Source organism: Anomaloglossus baeobatrachus, chromosome 4 (genome assembly GCF_048569485.1).
Source record: "Anomaloglossus baeobatrachus isolate aAnoBae1 chromosome 4, aAnoBae1.hap1, whole genome shotgun sequence".
In the NCBI taxonomy this organism is placed as follows: Eukaryota; Metazoa; Chordata; class Amphibia; order Anura; family Aromobatidae; genus Anomaloglossus; species Anomaloglossus baeobatrachus.
This window is the reverse complement of record NC_134356.1, coordinates 204,180,136-204,201,712: the sequence shown is the minus strand read 5'-3', so window position 1 is coordinate 204,201,712 and position 21,577 is coordinate 204,180,136. Positions and strand designations below refer to the sequence as shown.

Sequence of the window (21,577 nt, the reverse complement as noted above, 5' to 3'; positions counted from 1 at the left end):
CATCCATTTGTGCCAAAACCAACTTTTTAAGTGTTTCTTACTGGTACATCAGACCGGAGAATAAGCAATAAATTTAATTCACTTCTTAGCCATCTAAAGATGTGTATTACCATATTTACCAGACTATAAGACGCACCGGAATATAAGACACACCCTTGTTTTAGAGGAGGAAAATATAGAAAAAAAATTGAAGTAAAAAATGTGGTCATGACACACAGTTATGGTGTGTGTGTGGGCGGGGGGGGGGGGTGTCTGCTGCTGACACTTATGGAGGTAATAATATCCCCAAATTCTGTACTCATATGCCCCATTCTGGGCCCCTTCCAGGTAGATATGGCCCCCATCGTGGAATATGTATGTTCCCCATCCTTATATGTGTATTCCTCCAACCTGGTGTGTGTGTGTGTGTGTGTGTGTGTGCGCGTGCGTGCGTGCGTGTGCGTGCGTGTATATATATATGATCCAACCCCATCCAGGTGTACAGTAATGCCTTTTTACACTATATTTATTTATTGCCTTAATTTTACAGATGTGATGCACACCTAGCTATCAGTTTGGTCCTGCCTCTGCACTACAAACAATGCCTCCCGTAAATAACCAGGACCTGCAGTGATGTAATGAAGAGGCGGGGAACTGTGCTGTTCTGCGCTGCTCTGGCCCCGCCTCTTCATTACATCACTCCAGGTCCTGTTGAGTTACGGGAGACTTTGTTTCTAGTGCAGAGGCAGGACCAAAGCAATGTGAGCACTCAGCACAGAGACTGCAGGCTGTGCTGTGAAGGTATGCCGTGCTCTGGCCCGGACACTGCAGTGATATGTACTTCCTCTGGGCCAGACATGACTGCAGCGGCACCCTGCTCCTGCCTCCTAAACAGCTGACACACAGTCTCCTCAGCCGCAGCAGGAAGCCGGCGTCTGGAGCTCCCACGTGTGTTCGCTGTTTAAATTAAACAAGTATTGATTTGCTGGTCCTCACACCCACTTCTAGTCACTTACTGAAGAGAGCGGAGAGAGGTGGGCGGGGAGCAGCTAATGAATATTCCTTTACTTTAAACAGTGAGCACACAAGGTTTCTCCAGCCGCCGGCTTCCTGCAGCAGCGACCCACCCCGCCTCCTGTGATCCCACTCCATAGCCGCTCCCTCCCCACACCTCTCTAACCCGCAGGTTGACATTCGGACTACAAGACGCACTCCACACTTTCCTTCCAAATTTGGAGGAGAAAAAGTGCGTCTTATAGTCCGAAAAATACGGTAGCTGCCGTTTAAGGAAAAGTGGTGAAATTAGTGTATATTAGAGTCTTCTTACTGTTGCTTTTCCACTTACCAACTAATGCTGGAATTGCCACAGATTGTCCATAGCTGGCTTTCATTACCGCACTGATCACATCGTCAATGAACCGTTGTGACACTCCAATACCTTGTAGAGATTCCCCTACCGACTTCTGCGTCATATTTACAAAGTGATCCCCTCCTAGTGAGCGAAGGAGCCCTTCTATTGTCGAGAAAGAGTACTCGTGAGCTTGATATTTATACACTCTGTAAAAAAAAACACGTGTTTATTATGCTATGACCATTTTATGTAAAAAGATCCACTGTGATCTGCTGTGGTATCAGACAAGTGCTACTATGAGGTATATTAAAGGGGTTGTCCAGGATAAATCCATAAGTCTGTAGTCACTCTATGCGATTACAGACTTGTTAATTTTCAGATCGCTCACACTGTGCACTGAGGGATTGTTGGTGCCTGGGTTGGGATCGGTGGTCACGTGGCCACGAATATACCACAGGAATACTAGTATCCATCTAGACGGGCGCAAACTCACTCAATACACTTGCATTGAGCATCCTGCGCCAATCTTGTCAGATTCCAGCCGGGAGTCGGAGTATCAAATGCTTACGACCACGTGACCGCTGTTCCCAAGTCTACAGTCAGAGTAACTGCAGACATATGGATTGAGACTGGACAATCCCTTTCAGCATTACATGACAAGCGCTAAAATCAAAGAGCTGTCCATGTAAGTCCAATTTCACAGTTGGTATATGACCAGGACTGACTGCAGGCTTCCCGACCTGAACTTACATTTTCAGAGATATACAGGGTGGTCCAAAATTAGGTAGACAGAAAAAATATCTATTTTGATTTACATATAAAATTATATTTACTAACACAAGCATAACATTACAAATTGAATTTTATTCTGAACAATAATACAAAAGACCTTAAATTCTATCAACGCAGGTGCTCAAACTGTTTTCTATTACAATTTGCACAGCTTTGAAGTCAGCCTCTTACACTTCGACAGTTTTGCATAAGTCTCTTTGGGTATTGATTTCTTGAACTGCATCTCTTATGTAATTTTTCAAATCACTGACACTTTTTGGTTTTTGACTATAAACTTTGTCCTTGAGTACTCCCCAAAAGAAAAAATTCATTGGGTCAAGTCTGGTGAATTTGGCGGCCAATGAAGTGGGCCTCTTCGGCCAATCCATTTATTAGCAAACTAGAAGGTGGCCCGATTCTACGCATCGGGTATTCTAGAATTTACGTATTGTGTAGTTCATGTATGATTTTTGTTATATATATAGATGTTGTTGTGTGTAGTTACCAAGTGTTTGTGTAGGGCGCTGTACATGTTCTGAGTGTCGCGGGGGGTGAGAGCGGTGTTGTATGTGTGTTGCGTGTGTTGCGTTGTTTGTGGAGCGCTGTGTGTCTGTAGCGTTGTGTGTGTGTGTTGTGCGGTTTGTGTGGGTGTGGTGTGTTTTGGGGGGAGGTATGTTTTGAGCAATGTGTGTGTTGTGCAGTATGTGCGTATATTTGTGTGTGCAGCGTTGTCTGTGTGTGTGGGTGTCTGTGTAGGGCGTTGTTTGTGATTCCTAGTGTGTGTGTGTTGTGCAGTGCGCGTGTGTGTGTGTGTTGGGGGGAGGTGTGCACCTCCCATCGTGCTCCATCCCCCATGCTGCGCACCCCCCATCGTGCTGCATCCCCCATGCTGCGCACTCCCAAACGTGCTCCATCCGCCATGCTGCGCACTCCCAAACGTGGTCCATCTGCCATGCTGCGCACTCCCAAACGTGCTCCATCCGCCATACTGCGCACTCCCCATCGTGCTGCATCCCCCATGCTGCGCACTCCCAAACGTGCTCCATCCGCCATGCTGCGCACTCCCCATCGTGCTCTATCCGCCATGCTGCACACTCCCAAACGTGCTCCATCCGCCATGCTGCGCACTCCCAAACGTGCTCCATCCGCCATGCTGCGCACCCCCTATCATGCTCCATCCGCCATGCTGCGCACTCCCAAACGTGCTCCACCCGCCATGCTGCGCACTCCCAAACGTGCTCCATCCGCCATGCTGCGCACTCCCAAACGTGCTCCATCCGCCATGCTGCGCACTCCCAAACGTGGTCCATCCGCCATGCTGCGCACTCCCAAACGTGCTCCATCCGCCATGCTGCGCACTCCCAAACGTGCTCCATCCGCCATACTGCGCACTCCCCATCGTGCTCCATCCGCCATGCTGCGCACTCCCAAACGTGCTCCATCCGCCATGCTGCGCACTCCCAAACGTGCTCCATCCGCCATGCTGCGCACTCCCAAACGTGCTCCATCCGCCATGCTGCGCACTCCCAAACGTGCTCCATCCGCCATGCTGCGCGCTCCCAAACGTGGTCCATCCGCCATGCTGCGCACTCCCAAACGTGCTCCATCCGCCATGCTGCGCACTCCGAAACGTGCTCCATCCGCCATACTGCGCACTCCCAAACGTGCTCCATCCGCCATACTGCGCACTCCCAAACGTGCTCCATCCGCCATACTGCGCACTCCCCATCGTGCACCATCCGGCATGCTGCGCACTCCCAAACATGCTCCATCCGTCATGCTGCGCACTCCCAAACGTGCTCCATCCGTCATGCTGCGCACTCCCAAACGTGCTCCATCCGCCATGCTGCGCACTCCCAAACGTGCTCCATCCGCCATGCTGCGCACCCCCCATCATGCTCCATCCGCTTAGGAGTGCGCAGCATGCCGGATGGTGCACGATGGGGAGTGCGCAGTATGGCGGATGGAGCACGTTTGGGAGTGCGCAGCATGGCGGATGGAGCACGTTTGGGAGTGCGCAGCATGGCGGATGGACCACGTTTGGGAGTGCGCAGCATGGCGGATGGACCACGTTTGGGAGTGCGCAGCATGGCGGATGGACCACGTTTGGGAGTGCGCAGCATGGGGGATGCAGCACGATGGGGAGTGCGCAGTATGGCGGATGGAGCACGTTTGCTCAGCCTCTCTCCTTCCAGCCTCCCTCAGCATCAGCCCCCCCCTCCCAGCCTTCCCCAAGATCAGCCTCTCTGCTCCCAGCCTCCTCCAGCACGCCGTGCTCCTCTGCCGACACTCACCCACACCCGATCGCATCCACTCACCCACACAACCGATCGCATCCACTCACCCACACAACCGATCGCATCCACTCACACACACAACCGATCGCATCCACTCACACACACAACCGATCGCATCCACTCACACACACACCCGATCGCATACACTCACACACACACCCGATCGCATACACTCACACACACCCGATCGCATACACTCACACACACAGACACTGACGATATTGCACATACGCGCTGATACTCACAACATCCGGGGATATCACATGCTTCTGGCCATGTGATCCTCCCGCAGGTCCTGGAAGCTCACAGCACAATATCGCCGCCGAGAAGCAAGCGATATCCCAGGATGTTGTGAGTATGTGGATGCGATGTGATGTGTGTATGTGAGTGAGTGTGATCTGATTTGTGTGTGTGTGTGTGTGTGTGTGTGTGCTGTTATGTTATGTATGTTCTGCAGCTGCAGGACCTTGATGTGTGGATGCGATGTGATGTGTGTGAGTGTGAGCCGGTGTACACTGGTAACTATGATACACATCGGGTAACTAAGGGACCTTAGTTACCCGATGTGTATAATGGTTACCAGCTTTCACGGCCTCCGTTAAGATCCCAGCATCGCAAGGTTATGTCTGGCGCTGCCGGGATCCTGACGGAGCCGGTGTAGAAGCAAGTGATATCCCAGCATGTTGTGAGTGTGTGGATGTGATGTGTGAGAGTGAGTGTGAGAGTGAGTGTGATCTGATGTGTGTGTACTCACCTGGGAATCGGAGCCCCGTGTCAGTTGGGCCACAGCGAGCGTGCATTGCGTGAGGGGGCGGGGCCTGCAGAGAGCCGGGGCGAGAGGCCAATCCGTGTGGGGGGGCGGGGCCATGGCGAGCCCAGCGGCCAATCAGCTTTGTGTCACCGTAAGGACACAATTTCGGAGCATGACAGACAGACAGACAGATAGACAGACAGATAGACAGACAGACAGACAGAATAAGGCAATTATATATATAGATGTTTCATCAAGATACTCGCGGACTACTCTAGAAAAATGTGGAGGGGCCCCATCTTGTTGGAAATAAAGGTCATTTGAATTAGGCTGTTGCTGTAACTGGGGAACAACTTGATTTATTAGAATTTCGAGATACTTCTCTCTTGTGACTGTTCCATCAAAAAATATTGGTCCTAAAACACCAAAACTTGAAATACCACCCCAAACATTGACACCAGGCTCATGTAGTTGTTGCTCTAATGTTAAATACATATTCTCATTATTCCAGTAAACACAATTATGTCTGTTAATATGGCCAGATAATTTGAAAGAAGCTTCATCATTCCACATAATGTTATCTAAAATTACAGGATTTTCTTCAATTTTGTTAAGAATAATCTCACTAAATTGCAGCCGCCTGTCTGGATCATCCTCCAATAAACCATGAATTAAACGTGGACGATAAGCTTTCTACCCCATAGATTTCAGGATTCCCATGATAGAAGTCACAGCGACGTCACATGGCAGGCGTCCAATAGAAGCGGAGGGGCGGAGATGAGCGGGACAAAAACATCCCGCCCACCTCCTTCCTTCCGCATTGCTGGTGGAGGCAGGTAAGGAGATGTTCATCGCTCCTGCGGTGTCACACACAGCGATGTGTGCTGCCGCAGGAATGAGGAACAACATCGTTAATTAGAAGAGAACGATTTTTTCTTTTAGGACGACCTCTCCGCGGCAAACGATTTTGGCAGCTTTTGCGATCATTTTACGTCGCACAAAAGTGTCACACGCTGCGATATCGTTAATGACGCCAGATGTGCGTCACTAATGACATGACCCCGACTATCAAACATTAACGATATTGTAGCGTGTAAAGCCCCCTATACTCTGAAAAGTCAAAAATTGTTAGAGAATCTGTTAGCAGGATTTTGTTATATAATTGTTACGAGTATACCACGACAGAAAGTGGTTCCTCCTATTTCTGGTGTCAGGAGATCACAGCTCAGGGCTTCATGCACACTTGCTCCGGTTAATACTGCTGGCTGTGCAGATTCTCCTTTTCACAGTGCTGATATTGTTAAGCTGGGTTTACACACTGAGACTTTCTAGCGATCCAACCTGCGATCTCAACCTAGCCGGGATCGCTACAAAGTCTCTGGTGAGCTGTCAAACAGGCAGACCTGGCCAACGACCTAACAGCGATCCGGACCTGCAGAGCGACTAGCTGGGGACGTGTCAAAAAAGCAGGTGAACTTCACCCGACTTCATTTAATGCCGCGCGGCTCTGTGTGCCGTGTAAATAATTAAAAAATCCGGCGTGCGGTCCCCCCCTATTTTAATACCAGCCAGATAAAGCCATACGGCTGCAGGCTGGTATTCTCAGGATGGGGAGCCCCACGTTATGGGGAGCCCCCCAGCCTAACAATATCAGCCAGCAGACGCCCAGAATTGCCGCATACATTAGATGCGACAGATCTGGGACTGTACCCGGCTCTTCCCGATTTGCCCTGGTGCGTTGGCAAATCGGGGTAATAAGGAGTTATTGGCAGCCCATAGCTGCCAATAAGTCCAAGATTAATCATGTCAGGCGTCACCCCGAGATACCTTCCATGATTAATCTGTAAGTGACAGTAAATAAACACACACACACCCGAAAAAATCCTTTATTAGAAATTAAAAACACAAACACATTCCCTCATTACCAATTTATTACCCACAACAAAGCCCTCCTTGTCCGGCGTAATCCACGGTCCTCCAGCGTCGCATCCAGCTCTGCTGCATGCAGGTGACAGGAGCAGCAGAAGACACAGCCGCTCCTGTCACCTGCACGCAGCTAATGAAGAGAGCCGTGTGATCGGCTGAGCTGTCACTGAGGTTACCTGGATCCAGCGGTGGATCCAGCGGTGGCCGCGGGTAACCTCAGTGACAGCTCAGCTGATCGCGCTACTCACCTCATTTGCTGCGTGGAGCTGACCGGAGCGGCGGTGAGTAGCGCGATCAGCTGAGCTGTCACTGAGGTTACCTGCGGCCACCGCTGCATCCACCGCTGGATCCAGGTAACCTCAGTGACAGCTCAGCCGATCACACGGCTCTCTTCATTAGCTGCGTGGAGGTGACAGGAGCGGCTGTGTCTTCTGCTGCTCCTGTCACCTGCATGCAGCAGAGCTGGATGCGACGCTGGAGGACCGTGGATTACGCCGGACAAGGAGGGATTTGTTGTGGGTAATAAATTGGTAATGAGGGAATTTGTTAGTGTTTTTATTTGTTTTTATTTTATTTGTGTGTTTTTTAACTGTAATTTACAGATTAATCATGGAAGGTATCTCGGGGAGACGCCTGACATGATTAATCTAGGACTTATTGGCAGCTATGGGCTGCCAATAACTCCTTATTACACCGATTTGCCAACGCACCAGGGCAAATCGGGAAGAGCCGGGTACAGTCCCAGAACTGTCGCATCTAATGTATGCGGCAATTCTGGGCGGCTGCTGGCTGATATTGTTAGGCTGGGGGGCTCCCCATAACGTGGAGCTCCCCATCCTGAGAATACCAGCCTTTAGCCGTATGGCTTTATCTGGCTGGTATTAAAATTGGGGGGGACCTCACGCCGGATTTTTTAATTATCTATTTATTTATTTTACTGCACAGTATAGACACGCCCACCGGCTGCTGTGATTGGGTGCAGTGACACAGCTGTCACTCAGCGTGTGGGCGTGTCTCACTGCAACCAATCATATTTGCCGGTGGGCGGGGAAAAGCAGGGAATACGAGATTGTTTAATGAGCGGCCGGCTTTTTCAAAAAAGGAAAAGCCGCTGGAGCAGAGTGAACGCCGTGCAGCGCCGGTGATCGGGGATCGGTGAGTATGAGAGAGGGGGGGACACTTCAGTCACTCGGGGGATTAGCGGTCACCGGTGAATCCTTCACCGGTGACCGCTAATCAGGACGCTACACAGACAGAGCCGCGGAGTCGCTGTAAAGTCCCCTTTACACACTGAAACTTGCTAGCGATGCATGCTGCACAGCGGGAAACAAAGGACCTAGGAATGGTCCTGAACGATTTGTAGCGATCACAACTTCACAGCAGGGGCCAGGTCGCTGATAGGTTTCACACACTGCAATGTCGCTGGGGAGGTCGCTGTAACGTCACAAAACCGGTGACGTTACAGCGATGTCGTTTGCGATGTTGCAGTGTGTAAACCCAGCTTCAAGTAGATCCTCTGGTCTCCTGAGCTCTGCATGAAAGCAATAGCCAGCTGTTATCTATTGCTAATTAGCTCCTATAAAGACTAGCTCAGGTAATCCTGGTGATAGTTTCTACTTAGCTTACCTTTAGTGGGAACCTGTGAGCTGTGGACCAGGCAGACTTTCAGAGAACATTTGCTGTGTGAAAGCTGTGTTGAGTTTTTCCCTTCTTTAGTCCTTTTTTGTCCTTTTTGTTTTTTCCCCTCTGGTCCGTTCCTCATTATTAACTCTTGTTGTTTGGAGTGCTTTGTATGATTGCTGTTTATTTTTCTGTCTAATCCGCTCTGTGTCTTTAAGCTAGAGCGGCCCTAGTGTTAAGCCCCCGTCACATTTAACGACTTACCAGCGATCCCGAAAATGATGTGACCTGATAAGGATCGCTGGTAAGTCGCTGGGAGGTCGCTGGTGAGATGTCACACAGTCAGATCTTACCAACGACGCAGTAGCGATCAGCGACTTGTATAATGATCTCGGCGGGCGTTGGGACTGTGTTAGGAGGTCGTTGGTAGGCGTCAAACACAAGGATGCGTCCTGCCCAGCAGGACATCGCCTTTGAAGAAAATGGTCCCAACCATTCAGCAACGACTAGCAATCTCACAGCAGGGGCCTGATCACTGGTAGATGTCACACATAACGAGATCGCTGGCGAGATTGTTGCTAAGTCACAGAAACTGTGACTCCGCAACGATCTGTGTGACAGGGCCTTTAGAGTAGGTAATCATTATCAGATCAGTGGGGGGCCAATGACGCAGCAATGATCTCGTTAGCAATCTCGTTGTGTGTGACGGGGCCTTTACTGTTGCCCTGTGCACTATACAGGTCTGAGTCCAGGGAAAGACATGGATAGGCACATGATTGGCAACGGGGTGAAAGAACCTGTATAGGAATGTTAGGGGATCAGTTTCAGGTGAGTTTAGGAGGTGACCCAGCTAGCCTTTTCTTAGTGCCAGGGCCCACCATTGTATTGTGTACCTTGTGTGTTGCGGTGCTCGCGTTGCGTGACAATACTTCTAAGAACATAATATAGGCCACAAGAGCCTGATTCCAGGAAAATATCACTTAAGGCCCCGTCACACTAAGCAACATCGCTAGCAACATCGCTGGTAACGAACAACTTTTGTGACGTTGCTAGCGATGTTGCTGTGTGTGACATCCAGCAACAACCTGGCCCCTGCTGTGAGGTCGTTGGTTGTTGCTGAATGTCCTGGGCCATTTTTTAGTTGTTGCTGTCCTGCTGTGAAGCACAGATCGCTGTGTGTGACAGCGAGACAGCAACAACTAATGTGCAGTGAGCAGGGAGCCAGCTTCTGCTGAGGCTGGTAACCAATGTAAACATCGGGTAACCAAGAAGCCCTGTCCTTGGTTACCCGATATTTACCTTTGATACCAGCCTCCTCCGCTCTCACTGTCAGTGCCGGCTCCAGCTCTGTGCACATGTAGCTGCAGCACAAATCAGGTAATTAACCCGATGTGTGCTGTAACTAGGAGAGCAAGGAGCCAGCACTAAGCATTGTGCGCTGCTCCCTGCTCTGTGCACATTTAGCTGCAGCACACATCGGGTTAATTAACCTGATGTGTGCTGTAACTAGGAGACTGGGGGCTGGTCACTGGTTGCTGGTGAGCTCACCAGCAACTTGTGTAGCGACGCTCCAGCGATCCCTGCCAGGTCAGGTTGCTGGTGGGATCGCTGGAGCGTCGCAGTGTGACAGCTCACCAGCAACCTCCTAGCAACTTACCAGCGATCCCTATCGTTGTTGGGATCGCTGGTAAGTTGCTTAGTGTGACTGGACCTTTACTGGGGTGCTTGCTGTACTTTTGATAGAACCCTTGTTTGTCTGATGTAGATGTAGCAGAGATAAGAGTTGATCTGTGTATAATCCCACACACAGCCCTGATTGGTAGCTTTTTGTGTGCACTGTGCATTGTGAGCAAACTGCTAATCAGTGGTGGGGTCAGGGTTACATAGATTAGCCTGACTGCCCTGCATGTAATATCTAGTCCTCTAGTGATAATCTCTCCTGCTGATAAAATACAGATTGTATAGATACTACATCACAGCCTTATTGGTAACATATTACTGAAATCAAGATATTGTGCCCTGTATTATGCTACTCTCAGAAAACATAGCCAAAATCTGCCGAAGTATTACCTTAAGTCTTAGAGAAATGCAGAACTCTTGAAATTGGTAAAATATTGGAGCGTGGTCACCGAACTTTCAAGTGACATACTCATTCTTTGTGCTGCAGAAATTGCAGTGTGCGCACAGCATTTTTTTTTTCCCATCGGTTTTGCTGGGGAAGGACTGCAGCAAGATTAGGAACAAAATCCGCACCTTTTCTGCTGCGAAAACCGCAGCAAAAACCGCAGTGTGCGTACAGGGCCTTAAAAGGTTTGCTGCAAATAGTCAACAGGGTGGCAAAAAATATGTTGAGAAAAAAAGACCCGGATTACCTGCCAAATATTTGAGAAGAATAATATATTAAGCTACATTCACACTTCCGTTGTTTTGCATCAGTCACAATCAGTTTTGTGGCTGATGTGACTGATTTGTTGCAGATAGTGGTACAACTGATGGTACGGATCCATTGTACCCATCATGACCACACACACACACCGGCATTACTGCCCCCATTATCACCACACACCGACATTACTGCCCCCATCATCACCGCAAACACACCGGCACTACCACCCCCATCATCATCGCGCACACACCGACACTACCGCCCCCATCATCACCGCACACACACCGGCACTACCGCCCCCATCATCAATGCCACACCGGCACTACCGCCCCCATCATCACTGCACACATCGACACTATGCCCCCATCATCACCACACACACACCGGCACTACCGCCCCATCATCACTGCACACACCGACACTACGCCCCCATCATCACCACACACGCAGGCACTACCGCCCCCATCATCACCGCACACACACCTGCACTACCGCCCCCATCATCAATGCACACACCGGCACTACCGCCCCCATCATCACTGCACACACCGACACTACGCCCCCATCATCACCACACACACACCGGCACTACCATCCCCATCATGACAGCACACACACAGGCACTACCGCCCCCATCATGACAGCATACACACAGGCACTACCGCCCGATCATCACCTCAAAGACAGGTACTACTGCCCCTATCATCCTTGACCTGCTGGTCAGCGTCGGTGTATTCCGTGGGCCGGCTGCTCCCTGTCACCAGGTACTGGAGGAGGGAGGAAGGGATGGAATTTCCACATCTGGGCATGCTCTGTTGGTAAACATGGATCCGTCCGTCATTTAACGCTTGCCGACGGATTCCGCCGCTCATAAGCTTCCATTATAACCAACGACGGACGCCGAAGGAATTATGTGCAGTGCGTTTTTTCAACGCTACAAAAAAAACCATTCTATTCTGCGTTGCTTCCGCCCGACGGTCAGTCATTTTATAAGTCACAATCCGTCGGTAATACAAGTCTATGGGGAAAAAGCTGAATCCTGCACATTACTTTGCAGGATTCAGTTGTTTCTCAAAGCGACAGATTGTGACGGATACAAAAAAACTGACGTGTGAAAGCAGCCTGAGGTGACCAGGAACCAGTGCTGTCATATTCCAGAACTACCACCTCCCTGGCAGGCCCAGAAGTACAATGTGTTCAGTGCACTTTTGGCCCAACAGTACCCAGCGGTCCATGTGACACAAGAAAATGTACACTGCACATGCACCGGATGATGCTTCTAGTGACACATCAAAGGGGTCTGTTTATGGGCCAGGAGAGAACGATTGCCTGGATGACTCTTGACTCAAGGCACATGCTTTCTCGATCCTCACATTGTTTGTCTGCTATCGTGTTGAGACAAGCGTACTGCACATGATGGGAGATTTAGAGCTTATTCCCACAAAATGGAGCAAATTTAAGACATGCACGTGAAAATATTTTACCAATAACTAACCTCATAAATTTCTCCATGACCTCCTCCACCCACATCTGCAGTCTCAAGAAACTGATTCCATAGTGCCACCAGAGACGGAAAAGATTCAGGAGATACCAGTCTGTCTCCTCCAGAACCAACTGCTCTCCATTAAAAATGGCACTCTTCCCGGCCAACTCTTTACGATGCTTTAGCCCTTATGAAAAGAAATAAATGGTTATTACAGCTGGCCATCGATTGGAAAACGTGCAACTTATATAAATAGTGTTCTGACGCATAGCCCTACCAAAAAGCCCGATCATGAACTGCGCCAGCTGAAGGGCAGCAGAGCTATAAAAACTGTCACCGGCAGTGTTTGGGAGTCCATATTTGAATTCTTCAGCTCAGTACAATTAAGGCGATATAAAACCTGTATAGTTTACATTATTTATATATATATAGATATAGATATATACATATACATATATATATATATATATATATATATATATATATATATATATATATATATATATATATATATATATATATATGCAGTATATATATATATTTAATCTAGTGTGCTAATACTATTTGGACCCGTGTGATGAGGTCTTGTTTTTTGTATGGCGAGCTGATATTTTTTGGTAACATTTTGGGCTACAGATAATGTTTTGATTGCTCTAAAGTAAATGAAAGAGTAATTTTAGAGTTTTGAGATTTGTGTTTTCATGGCATCTATGGGACAAGGTAATTTAGTTTAGATTTTCAGAGATCTGACTTTTAAGGAGATGTCAAATATGTTTATGTTTAGATCTTTTTTTACATTGGTTAAAGAGGTGTGAATAAAAATTTTTTTTTTTGTTAATTTTATACATTACCAGCTATTGTACCCGGGCATTACCCGGGATAGTAACTGTCACTCTGTCTCTCTCCCAGTCTCTGTCTGTGTGTCGCTGTCTGTCTGTCTCTCTGTCTGTCTCTTTCCTTGTCTGTCTGTGTCAATGGCTCTGTCTGTCTGTTTCTATCTCTGTCTGTATTTGTATCAGTCTATCTGTCTCTATCTCTGTGTTTCTGTCTGTCTCTCCCTATCTCTGTGTCTGTCTGTTTCTCTCTGTCTGTCTCTATGTATGTGTCTGTCTCTCTCTCCCCATCTGTCTCTTTCCCTGGATGTCTATTTCCCTGGCTGTCTCTTTCCCCGTCTGTCTCTTTCCCCATCTGTCTCTTTCCAGGTCTGTCTCTTTCCAGGTCTGTCTCTTTCCCCGACTGTCTTTGCCTGTCTCTTTGTCTGTCTCTTTCCCCGTCTGTCTTTTTCCAGGTGTGTTGTGTCTTTCCAGGTCTGTCTCTTTCCCCGTCTGTCTCTTTCAAGGTCTGTCTCTTTCCAGGTCTTTCTCTTTCCCTGACTGTCTTTTTCAAGGTCTGTCTCTTTCCCCATCTGTCTTTGTCTGTCTCTCTCTTTCCTCGTGTGTCTCTTTAAAGGTCTGTCTCTTTCCCCGCCTGTCTCTTTCCAGGTCTGTCTCTTTCCCCATCTGTCTCTTTCCAGGTCTGTCTCTTAGCAGGTCTGTCTCTGTCTGTCGTCTGTGTCTGTTTCTCTCTGTCTCTGTGTCCCCACCGACATCATATTACTTCACAAATAAGCTTCTTATGCTAACAATGTCCTTTGTTCCTATAGCAATCAATCACAGCTCCTATTAATAAACTGTAGTTCCAGGCTGCATTCACTTTAATGGAGGCAGGTTTTTTGGAGAGTAACTGTAAAACGCGGGGTTACATTTTCATATGAGGCGTCTGTCCAAAATTTCGTGATAGTAAATGTGATGGTGCGGATTCCTTTAGCGGACATACACACACCCACATGCATACACTCAGCTTTATATATTAGATTTTTTTTAGTTTTATTAGAAGACTTGAACCTGAGATTGTTTGATCACTTATATTATATACTGCAACACTTTAGCCCTGCAGAATATAGTGAAAATGACATTCTCCTATGAAGTCCAACCTCAGAGTCCATGATGGTGTTGGCAAGCAATGCCACAAACAATCATCCTGTCAGTGATTGACAGTGACATCTATATTGTTAAACAGCAGCGACCGGAGAATGCTCTGTTTGCTTCTTTTACAGTTCCTCGTCCCAGTTCTTAAATCTGCATGTGACAAAGCACAGAATAGTAAAGGAGATACTCATCCAGCCATCATTAAAAATGTATGAGGGACTTCTGACTTCTTCACTGACTTTAATATCCGGGAAAGGGAGATTGGGCATGTAAGATTTCAACATGCCCAATCCTTTGTTCCAGCATAAAAAAACACTGCCAGCTGTGTCTGGCTGAAGGCAAATCTGATGCAGGTGACAAGGAAATGGTATTAAGTATATTAAACATCAGATATAAGTGTATGAATGCAAAGACTCACCCAAGAGCTTGACAAAATCTTGCATGTGTAAGTTTAAGGAGTGAATTGATGGGCTGCCACACTCGTACAGCTGGCTATTCACAGTTAGCGTGGCCAATCGCCCACCAACACGGTCAGCTTCATAAACATCAATCTGCACTTGGGGTCCAAACTGCTGATGAAGAAAGTACGTGACAGCTGAACCCCCAATCCCAGCACCAATTACAGCTGCAAAACATGAAAAATAATTCATGCTAAAATGTATATACTTTATTAATTCAAATAATTTACATATAATAAAACAGAGAAATTTGCTCCTGAGAGGGACCACGGAACAGCACACCATCTATATACCTCTGCTATGCTACATCAACACATAATCTATATAACCCTGATATGCTACACCAGCACAAGCTATATACCTCTGCTATGCTACATCAACACATAATCTATATAACCCTGAAATGATACACCAGCACAAGCTATATACCTCTGCTATGCTACATCAACACATAATCTATATAACCCTGATATGCTACATCAGCACATCATCTATATACCTGTTACGAACCGGCGCCGCCATAGCCGCAAGCAGCCTGTTGCACCCAGGCGCTGGCTGCCGTTCTTGGCCGTGCCTCGGGTCGTCCAGTTGGCTGCTCCTTCCCCCACATCTAAGTGTGGAGAGGCGGCTAGTGCGCATGCGCGCGCCGATTTACCCCAGCCAGAGTCTAAGCCCGGTGTTTTGCCTAATGAGCATGCTCAGCCTAAGTCCTCAGTTCAGGCTACTGAGCATGCTCCCACAATTAATCCTAACAGCCTCTTTGCACAGGTACTTGGACTTCGTGCTGTGTCTAAGTTCTGGGATGTGCCTACTGAGCATGCTCAGGCAGATAGTCTGCTTTCTGAGTCTGTTGTTCAGGCTACTGAGCATGCTCAGGCACTTAGTGCATCAGAGGCTAGGTCCGGTAAGGACCTCACTGAGCATGTCCGTGAGGTGGCAGGCCCTGATAGGGCAGAGGGTGTCAGGTGTCCTGATGACGTGGCCACTCCGGACTGGATCGCAGAGGCCCACCCCTATGATCTGGAACCTCACCATTGGTCGTCAGACGATGACTGGTGAAGTGTTTGGGGCGTGGCTGCCATGAGGTCATCAATGACGTGGCAGTTCCGGATAGGCCGCTGGTGACGTCACTGATGACATGGCACTCTGCTATTGGACCTTGGTGGTTCCACCCTGGGTTTGGGGAGGATCTAGGTTATAAAAGGGGCTGGAGACAACATGGAGGTGCGCAGTCTTCACTCATATTCACTTAGAATTCATGGTGGCATAAGCCTTGTTGGAAGCCGTAGGTAGGGCTAGGCGAACAGTGCCTGTCACGCCAAGATTCGTGGCTCAGCACATGAGGGTCAGGCGCCGTGCTTCCTTGCTACCGTTTCTGTTGTGTCTAGATGTGACTCCTACGCACACGGACAGCATACCTGCTGCGTCACCTGTCCGAGAGTGCCCTCTACGCACACTGACAACGCACCTGTTGCGCCACCTGTCAGGTTGTGCCTCCTACGCGCACGGACAGCATACCCCAGGACCCCTGTGGAGTTAACAGGGTGTTCCAGGATTGAGTGTGTGAACCTGTTGTCCTCCTTGGCTTTCCAGTCAACGCTACTGGTGCGTAGCCATTCGAGTAGTGACCAGAAACGCTAATCGAAGGACCGCTCGGCCTGTCGTGTCTGACACACGTGGCTGACAGGGCGCTGTCGCAGCAGTCTTCTCGGTTAACGCTACCTGGTCCACCGACACGCTAACTGGGTACTCGTCCGGTCTGACATGTCACTACACACGTGACCGGTTCCCTGGGTTATCTCAGAGCCATCCAGCTCTATAGTCTCTGCCTAACCCACAGGGTGCCAGCAGTTCCATTACCATCTGCAGCACGGTGGGCCCCAACTGGCGATTGGGATATATACCCCCTGGTCCTATTCTGCCAGTTCCCCCGTAACACCTCTGCTATGCTACATCACACAATCTATATAACCCTGATATGCTACATCAGCACACCATCTATACACCTCTGCTATGCTACATCAGCACACCATCTATATACCTCTGCTATGCTACATCAGCACAATCTTTATACCTCTGCTATTCTACATCAACACAATCTTTATACCTCTGCTATTCTACATCAGCACACAATCTATATAACCTTGATATGCTACATCAGCACACCATCTATACACCTCTGCTATGCTACATCAGCACACCATCTACATACCTCTGCTATGCTACATCAGCACACCATCTATACACCTCTGCTATGCTACATCAGCACACCATCTATACACCTCTGCTATGCTATATCAGCACACCATCTATATACATCTGCTATGCTACATCAGCACAATCTTTATACCTCTGCTATTCTACATCAACACATAATCCATATAACCCTGATATGTTACAACAGTACACAATCTATATACCTCTGCTATGCTACATCAGCACAATCTATATACCTCTGCTATGCTACATCAGCACAATCTATATACCTCTGCTATGCTACATCAGCACACAATCTATATACCTCTGCTATGCTACATCAGCACAATCTATATACCTCCGCTATTCTACATCAGCACATAATCTATATAACCCTGCTATGCTACATCAGAATACTATCTAAATACTCCTGATATGCTACATCAGCGCACCATCTACATACCTCTGCTATGCTACATCAGCACACCATCTATACACCTCTGCTATGCTACATCAGCACACCATCTATACACCTCTGCTATGCTACATCAGCACACCATCTATACACCTCTGCTATGCTACATCAGCACACCATCTATACACCTCTGCTATGCTACATCAGCACACCATCTATACACCTCTGCTATGCTACATCAGCACACCATCTATATACTCCTGCTATCCTACATCAGCACACCATCTATATACTCCTGCTATCCTACATCAGCACACCATCTATATACTCCTGCTATCCTACATCAGCACACCATCTATATACCCCTGATATGCTACATCAGCATACCATCTATATACTCCTGCTATCCTACATCAGCACTATCTATATACTCCTGCTATCCTACATCAGCACACCATCTATACACCTCTGCTATGCTACATCAGCACACCATCTATATACTCCTGCTATCCTACATCAGCACACCATCTATATACTCCTGCTATCCTACATCAGCACACCATCTATATACCCCTGATATGCTACATCAGCACACCATCTATATACTCCTGCTATCCTACATCAGCACACCATCTATATACTCCTGCTATCCTACATCAGCACACCATCTATATACTCCTGCTATCCTACATCAGCACACCATCTATATACTCCTGATATGCTACATCAGCACACCATCTATATACTCCTGCTATCCTACATCAGCACACCATCTATATACTCCTGCTATCCTACATCAGCACACCATCTATATACTCCTGCTATCCTACATCAGCATACCATCTATATACTCCTGCTATCCTACATCAGCACTATCTATATACCCCTGACATGCTACATCAGCACACCATCTATATACTCCTGCTATCCTACATCAGCACACCATCTATATACTCGTGCTATCCTACATCAGCACACGATCTATATACTCCTGCTATCCTACATCAGCACACCATCTATATATCTCTTCTATCCTACATCAGCACTATCTATATACCCCTGACATGCTACATCAGCACTATCTATATACCCCTGACATCCTACATCAGCACACCATCTATATACTCCTGCTATCCTACATCAGCACTATCTATATACCCCTGACATGCTACATCAGCACACCATCTATATACTCCTGCTATCCTACATCAGCACACCATCTATATACTCGTGCTATCCTACATCAGCACACGATCTATATACTCCTGCTATCCTACATCAGCACACCATCTATATATCTCTTCTATCCTACATCAGCACTATCTATATACCCCTGACATGCTACATCAGCACACGATCTATATACTCCTGCTATCCTACATCAGCACACCATCTATATACTCCTGCTATCCTACATCAGCACACGATCTATATACTCCTGCTATCTTACATCAGCACTATCTATATACCCCTGACATGCTACATCAGCACACGATCTATATACTCCTGCTATCCTACATCAGCACACGATCTATATACTCCTGCTATCCTACATCAGCACACGATCTCTGCTGCACCTACATGTGGCTGTTCCACTATGTCCTAATCGTGAGTTACTACATCTGCAGTGACGTCACACAGCTGCCTGCACAGGGTGCACTGGTATATATGGTAGGCTCTGCCGTGTGCACCATTCTATGTCGCTCAGAGCCTATTACCTATCCTGCTGGGCGGGTCTGGGGGGCCCGGCTGTCCGGCGCATATCTGGGTGACCACAGCAGTCAGCAGCAGCAGGAGAGCCATGCTGAGGATGCGAGCTGAGAAGAGATCCCCACTGTTCTCCAGCCGGCCAATCAGCAACAAGACTGGTTCAGGAGACTCCGCACTAGAGAGAGGCTTGGAACGCAAGCTGCTCGATACCTTACCAGAGCGCATGCGTGACTGCATTTGTAGTACAGTGCCGCCATACTACAGCAGTGACCTGTGGTGTGGGGGTTATAATGGCGCTACTGTGCTCAGTGCAGCTCTTTATTATAGTAACCGGGGTGTATGTTTATAAAGTCAATATGGCTCCTACTGTGGCTGGGATTTTAGGCTTGTCTCGTTATTCTTTCATTTTCCTTGCAATGATTTATACAAAATAAATAGTGAAAAGCTTCTAGGAGTCCGGCAAAGGTTGAAGTTCTAGTACAAATCTATAAAGAGAAATCCCCAGAACCAGCACCACTCTGGTCTACAGGCGGTGCCCGGTACTGCAGTTCAGCCCTATTTACAGCTCATGGGCAAAAAAATTCAGGAAAAAAAGCAGCGTACTCTGGCTCCTGTCTGCAGCACAGTACTGAGCGGTGGCCGCAGACAGGAGCCATCATGGGGCTGACCTGACATGGCGGCATTCTCATAAGGCTGCTTTCACACATCCGGTTTTTGCAGTGCGGCACAATCCGGCTCTTTGCAGAAAAAACGCAACCGGGTTTTTTTGCCGTCGGTTGCGTTTTTTCCGCATAGACTTTCATTAGTGCCGGATTGTGCCGCATGGCCTTGCGTTCGGTCCGTTTTTTGCCGGATGCGGCATATTTAGCCCATGCGGCGGCCGGATGGAACGTTGCCTGGCACGTTTTTTGTCCAGCGAAAAAAATCGCGCCGCATCTAGCCGATGCGGCGCTTTTTCCAATGCATGCCTATGAACATCGGATGCGGCACGATGCGGCAAAAACGCATCCGGCCGCCGCATGCGTTTTTTTGCACTGCGCATGCTCAGTAGCCTGCCGCAAACGGCAAAAACCGGACGGGCCGCATGTAAAAACTTATGCAAAGGATGCGTTTTTTTCGACGCATCCGTTGCATAAGTTTTAGGCTTTGTGCCCACGCTGCGGAAAATGCGCGGATTTTGCTGCGGATTTCTCGCGGAAAAGCCGCGGATTTCCCGAAAATCTGCAGCTCAGGCACTTCCCAGCCATTTCTATGGCATTTTGGAAATGCTGTGCCCACGCTGCGGATTTTTCCGCAGCGGATTTCGTGCGGATTTTGATCCGGAAAAATTCTGCAACATGTCAATTATTGTTGCGGATTTTCATCCGGATTTTGGCTTTAAAATTGAGGGGAAAAAAAAAATCCGCCCCAAAATCCGCATCAAATCCGCGGCAATTCCGCGGTAAATCCGCAGCAAATCCGCACCTTTGAAAAGGTGCGGATTTTGCGGGAAAGCTGCGGATTTTGATGCAGAAAAATCCGCAGCTACATTCTCCCGTGAACACATAGCCTTAGAGCCGGATTTAGCCGCACTGCTAAAACCGGAGGTGTGAAAGCAGCCTTAGGCCCCCTTCACACGTCCGTGATACACGTGCGTGTTTGGTCCGTTTCCGTATATACCGGAGACACGGCCAAACGTGCACCAATGTTAATCTATGATTGTGGTCACACGTCCGTTATTTCATTATGTCCGTGTGTGCGTGTCCGTGATCCGTATGTGTTTGCGTTTTGCACGGATGCATGTCCGTTATCTGCACGGAGCACGCACACGTGGACACAATGAAAGTCTATGGGTATGTGCACACACGTTAGTAAACACGTATGCATCTACCTATAGTCCGTGTCCGTTTGGTGTTTTTATTTCTAGTGATGTCGGCTATTCTTTCTATTTCTGTGTATGTCGGTCAATCTCCCTGAGTCCGTCGGTCGGTCTCTCTGTCTCTCTGTCGGTCTCTCTGTCTGTCTGTCCCTCTCTCACAGTCTGTCGGTCAGTTTCCCCCCCCTCTCTCATACTTACCGTTCCCCGATCTCCGGCACAGCGCTGCACGGCATTCACACTGCTGCGGCGGCTTTTACTATTTTGAAAAAGCCAGCCGCTCATTAAACAATCTCCTATTCCCTGCTTTCCCCGCCCACCGGCGCCTATGATTGGTTGCAGTGAGACACGCCCCCACGCTGAGTGACAGGTGTCGCACTGCACCCAATCACAGCAGCCGGTGGGCGTGTCT

General features: G+C 48.3%; 1 protein-coding gene across 1 annotated transcript in view; it reads right to left on the bottom strand.

Annotated features, from left to right (window-relative positions):
• Window positions 1-19,535, bottom strand: part of PCYOX1L (prenylcysteine oxidase 1 like) — a 38,077-nt gene extending 18,542 nt beyond the window's left edge. The window contains exons 1-4 of the mRNA XM_075344631.1: window positions 19,319-19,535; window positions 14,950-15,156; window positions 12,577-12,751; window positions 1,325-1,536 (exon numbers count right to left, since the gene is read on the bottom strand). Of these exons, the coding sequence (XP_075200746.1) occupies window positions 1,325-1,536; window positions 12,577-12,751; window positions 14,950-15,156; window positions 19,319-19,535 (811 nt within the window). The remainder of the gene's footprint in view (window positions 1-1,324; window positions 1,537-12,576; window positions 12,752-14,949; window positions 15,157-19,318) is intronic.
• Between the last annotated feature and the right edge of the window lie 2,042 nt (window positions 19,536-21,577).